Below are 6,000 nucleotides of genomic sequence, written 5' to 3'. Positions count from 1 at the left end.
ATATTTTGTTTTTGGTGTATTTTGTTTTGTTTTTAGTGCATTTTGTTTTGTTTTTCGTGTATTTTGTTTGGAAGTCGGTTTTGTTTTTTTCCAATTCATTTACCCCCTAAGAAACCGTAAATATACATCTTACTAATATTATAAATGCGAAAGTTTAGATGGATGGATGGATGTTTGTTAGTGTTTGTAGTCTAAACGGCTGAACGGATCTCCATGAAATTTGGCAAAGGTTTAGTGCATAGTCTGGAAGAACACATAGGCTACTTTTTATCCCGGGAATAGTTACGGTTCCTGTGGGAATAATTAATTTAGTTTTTTAATGTTTACTCGATCATTCTGCAACGGTTCAACATATCCTTTTAAAATTTGGTACAGATATAAAACAAAGCCTGGAGTACACATGGGATGAGGTTCATTCCCGAGAAATGTCCGGTTCCCGGGATACGTAGCTTTTTGTTATTTAAATAGTTCGTACGTTTTTCAATACCACGCGGACAGAGTCGCGGGCGAAAGCTAGTATATCCTAAAGCATGTAAATGTAGGGAACTAGGAATAGCTGTTCCCGTGCGACTTCATCCGCATGAATTTAGCATTTTATTGTTTACATCTGTCAAATTATCAATTACAAATGTCAAAATGACATGACTATGACAACCTTGCTTCCTTAATGTTGGCAGCAACTTATGGTCTCTTTCCCATTTTAGGGTTTTTATACAAAGTATTTACCACCTAAGTTTAATGTCGTGAAAATATATAGCGTAAAGCGTGACGTAAGTGTAGGGCTTTTTATTAAAGAAAGAATTATTTAAAAATATGGTGTAATTGCTGACATCTTAGGCAACAAAGAAGTGTGTGTTTACGCTTTATTATAATAGTATAGATAGTATAGATACACATTGTCCTTCAATAAATATAGGCGTGACTAATAAAATAAAATATAAATTAACTTATCACATACTAAAATATTATTCGTTTGTTTAATTTCTGTTACCAACGTAATAAAAATATAATTTACTAAAAGATAACCTCTAAAATCTATTAAATAGGTTATAGCCGTAGTATTTCGTGCTTATTTGATTCCCGCCATAGCGGCGAAAACTCCAACTAGAAATAAATGAATTTTTAGTTTGTCTAAATAAGCTTGATTAGTTTGACAATTTAGTAGGGATGGGTTGTGTAATCAGTCATGAATCTTATCGATTTTCGATTTTTATTTTTATAGAAGTTGGAATCGATACATATTTATAACTTATGAATAAAAAAAAAGACACTGTTTTCTCAAATTAATAATGACCATAACAAATAATGAGAGTAAATAAATGTTTATTACTACTACAGCCGTACGTAATCGAATTGGATTTCGCTATTATTTCTGTCATCGCTAAATTCTCTACACTATAATCAATACTAGAATTGTCCTCTAAATTAGTTAATAAGAAAATAATAATTTTAGTTGAGTTCGATAATTATTTAAACCGAATATCGATAGTTCAAAATTGCTCGCTGCGTGTTTCGTCACTACGATACCTGTCTATTATGTACGGCATTTATTCATACAAATTGAATTCAATACTTCATATGCGCCATTTATCAAACTAAAGTATCTTATTTAGACATACTATAGTAACATAGGCTATTTTTTACTAGCTCCTACATTGAAATCGCCCACGTGAATTAAAAAAAATAATAAAAACCAGCCTATGTTACTCACGGATAACGTAGCTTTTAAATAGTGAAAGACTTTGAAATCGGTTCAATGTTTGAGTTATTTCAATACATACAAAAATAATATATCCTTAAAACATGAGTAAAGATAGTATAGATTATTTTTTTAGTTTCTCACGTCGAAGTCGCGAGCTACAGCTAGTGTTGTACATGGGGTAGACAGAACGTGAACGGATGTGGACATGCTATTTTAAGCTTTGTAAATAAGATAGTCGTGCGAACTTTATTAAATATGTGCATACATTAAATTCTCATATTGTTACCATATGGTAATTATATTTAAATAACATCTGTTACAATTGAACTTACAAAGTATTTTATTATATTACGATCTTTTTTCTAACGACTGATGACAAAACTACGCAAATATGTGCGCCTCGTTTTAAGATAACTCCCAATTCCAGCTAACCTCATCATCATATACGTCCCCACTGAGTGGGAGCCTACCCTAAGTTAGAGTGACTAGGTCATAGTCAACCTGCACTGCGGCTTGACTTCACACATGTCTTTGAATTTCTTCGCCGATATGTGCATCACGATGTTTTCCTTCACCGTAAGAACGTCGGGGAAATTATGTATATACTAGCTGTTCTGGTGCGTCTTTATCCGCAAGTAATTATTATAATTTTATTTTAGTGTTTATATTTGTCAAGTTATCATAGCAAGTGTCAAAATGACATGACAAGACAAACCTTAGCAATCTTTCTTTCTTGATGTTGGCAGCAACTTATGGTCTCTTTCCCACATTAGTTTTATCCGTAATATTTACCACCTAAGTTTAATGGCATGATAATATATAGCCTAAAGCATGGCGTAAGTGTTGGGCTTTTTATTAAAAAAATATTCAAAAATATGTAATTAACCATCTTAGGCAACAAAGAAGTGTGTGTTTACGCTTAATTATAATAGTATAGATGAAAATTCGAAAAATGGAAAATCACAGGTACAGCGAGATCGAACCCAAGACCTGTAGATTACAAGTCAAGCCAACCACTAAGCCACCGACTCTCTCGACTTACACTCGACGCGATAACCGTAATAAAAAAATACGGCAAAAAATTATTTAAAAAAGAAAAAGTATTATTTCGAGTGAGATTTGAAATCGTTCGTTCGTTTTTTAAATGTTTATTTTAAATTATAATTGAAATTCACGTCCACTGTAAATGTTTTGTATCGATATATGACTATAAAGATAATACGAATCAAATGACATCTTTATATTAAAATCGGTTCAGTAGTTTTAGATATAGGTTACAACTTATTTACTTACAAAATCCCATATTCATGTAACTTACGCGAAAGAATATTACTCTCTTATAAGAGTCTAATTCGATTTATAAAATGACTTTTCAATCCGAAACCTAGCTTAATCCTTTCATTTCCGTTTTACAGTTACAATATCAAGTAAAATGGTAACCGATCTATAGAATAGCGATCTAAAAACATCTTAAGGTTATGGTTTTAATTCCATTATTAAAAAAAACCGTTATAAAGCCATTGAGAAACTGTTACATTCTAGAAACTAGTTTTTATAGCAAATACTACGTCATTCCATAATTTTTCTAGACATTAAAGCGATGTAAACGAAACGAAAAAGTTTAAATTATTCAACATTAATATAACGGAAATGTAATAAAAAACAAAATGGAGGATATTGTTTGGACGATAGTTAAAAAAACAGGATGACCTCGATTCGACCAACTTGTTCCCAAAGCGACGCTTTGTTCACAGGATGCTGACCAAAATTTATCAATCGAATAACAGAAAATTGTTCAATTTTATCGAAATTTGATTTATATTTTATTATATTTTACAAAATTAAAAAATGATTGACGTTTAAAAGGGCGGGCAAAAAAAAATATAAAAATATCGAAAAGGCAAAGGTCGTAAAGCCACACATGAATTAATATTAATGTAGAATAACAAACTGAATAAATATACTCACCGCCATTTCGATAAAGTCCAAATCAAACAATACACTATTTAAAAAAAAATCTCTTAAACTCAAACAATAATATTCTCACTAAAACAATGAGAAAAACAATTAATTCACTTTCCCATAATTTAAAACTTCGAGTATAAGCGACGTCTTGTTCGCGTTTTACTACGCGCGTTCCGTAGTTCGAAATTTGACGAAGTGACGCGCCATACCGTGTGTTACTACATGCGATTTTTATTTCCCATTTTTTTAATATTCCATCTACAAAAAACTGTTTAAATAATCAAGACAGAGATAAAATAAGTTAGAAGAAAATGGTAACTAAATATTTTTATGACCCTATTATAAAAAAGTTTTGCAATTCACCAAAAATATGTAAATCTCTACCTAAATAATAGGATTAGGATAAACTTTGTATATTTGCTCGTTTTGAAATGACTCAAAAACTACTTATCAGTTTCAAAAATTCTTCCACCATTTTTACTATTTTTTTAATTCCACACGAATGAAGTCGCAAGCAACAGCAAATGTCTAATATTTATTATAGTATTTGTTAACAAACTAAAATCAAATTAAAACAATTTTTACAACAATTTTACCAATTTACTATTTTTAATTCCACGCGGACGAAGTCGTGAGCAACACAAAATGATTAATATTTTAGTTTAATTGTTTACAAACTAAAATCAAATTACAACTATTACGGAAATAATTATAACATTGTTACTTTACTTTTATAACATTTTGGAAAAACATATTCAAAAACATTTTGTTTTAAAAAATGTTCCAAGATTACTGCAAATTCATTAAACTTGCAACACTATCGTGACGCGCCGCGGAGCGAAGAGAATGCGTCCGGCGATGACGTCACTGAAACCGGTCGACTAGACTCGTCTGACCAACGTAGCATGCAGCGGACAGCGCTTTCGATAAAAAAATCTTTTCCTAATGAGAGAAATTGTTTTTTCGGATTAATTTAAAAACCACTGAACCGATTTAAAAGATTCTTTCGCTAAAACAAAGCTTATTTATTAGAAAAGAATCTACACATATTATAAAGAATAAAAATTTGCAATTTTGTATGTATTTAAATAACTTAAAAACTACTGGGCCTATTTCAAAATAATCTTTAAAGTCGCGAGCAACAGCTAGTCTGTAATATTCTACCAACGTACAAACGAATAATAATGATGGTTCCTTTAGTATTCAATGTGAAAAAAAACTTTTTTATTATTTAACGAAATGTATTGCATGCTGATTTGGAACGCCCATCTTACTAATATAGATACGAGAGTTTACATGGATGGATATTTGTTAGAGTTCGCCTATACTGCTAAACTATCTATACTATTATAATAAAGCGTAAACACACACTTCTTTGTTGCCTAAGATGTCAGCAATCACAGCATATTTTTGTATTATTCTTTTTTTAATAAAAAGCCCTACACTTACCTCACGCTTTAGGCTTCAGGACATTAAACTTAGGGGGTAAATATTTTGGATTAAAATCTTAAGGTGGGAAAGAGACCATCAGGGAAGCAAGATTTTGACATTTGCAATTGACAATTTGACAAATGTAAACAATAAAATAAAATTTTCATAATTCTTTGCGGATGAAGTCGCGACGAAACAGCTAGTTTATTTTAAAGTTAGAATAATTATTTTCTTTATTTACAAAACCACCAGCGCTTTATTCGCTTGGTTCGCAAAGAGGTGTGTGGGGGCTTGTCGGATGACGTTCGAGAAATCGACCAATATAACGAGAGCCTTCACACGTTTAAGATTTTATTACAATTGATTCGACAACCACAGCTCTTTTAATTTTGGTTTATTGAAATTCATTTGTTCTCCAAAGGTAAACAGTTTTATAACCTTTGCAAAGTTTTATGTCTTAATTATTATGCGTTTGCATTGCAATTTTCACATGAAACATGTTTTTATTATGATAAAAGTGATTGCGTTCATATTTGAATATAGCTTGACATCGATATCTGGCCCGGTGAGAGATTTCTTCTGTGAAATCGATACTTTATAAAACTGTTTATAGTTTGTCTAAATAAGGTTGATTAGTTTGACAATTTAGTAGGGATGGGTTGTGTAAAATCAGATATGAATCTTTTCGATTTTTACTCTCATAGAAGTTGGAATCGATACATTCATGGTTAAAGGTCACGGATTAAAATAAAAAACACTGTTTTCTCAAATTAATAAGAACCGTTACAAATAATGAGAGTAATTAAATGTTTATTACTACTACAGCCGTACGTAATCGAATTGGATTTCGCTATTATTTCTGTCATCGCTAAATTCTCTACACTATAATTAATATAATTGTC

At 31.0% G+C, this 6,000-nt stretch overlaps 1 protein-coding gene across 1 annotated transcript in view; it reads right to left on the bottom strand.

Moving 5' to 3' along the window:
• Nucleotides 1-3,867, bottom strand: part of LOC106102999 (solute carrier family 2, facilitated glucose transporter member 1-like) — a 24,747-nt gene extending 20,880 nt beyond the window's left edge. Inside the window, exon 1 of the mRNA XM_013282627.1 lies at nucleotides 3,671-3,867. Coding sequence (XP_013138081.1) covers nucleotides 3,671-3,676 — 6 coding nt within the window. The 5' untranslated portion in view covers nucleotides 3,677-3,867. The remainder of the gene's footprint in view (nucleotides 1-3,670) is intronic.
• Between the last annotated feature and the right edge of the window lie 2,133 nt (nucleotides 3,868-6,000).

The sequence above is a fragment of the Papilio polytes genome, unplaced genomic scaffold (genome assembly GCF_000836215.1).
Source record: "Papilio polytes unplaced genomic scaffold, Ppol_1.0 DF823879.1, whole genome shotgun sequence".
Lineage (NCBI taxonomy): Eukaryota > Metazoa > Arthropoda > Insecta > Lepidoptera > Papilionidae > Papilio > Papilio polytes.
Note: the sequence above shows the minus strand (reverse complement) of the source record. Positions and strands in the feature narration are given on the sequence as shown.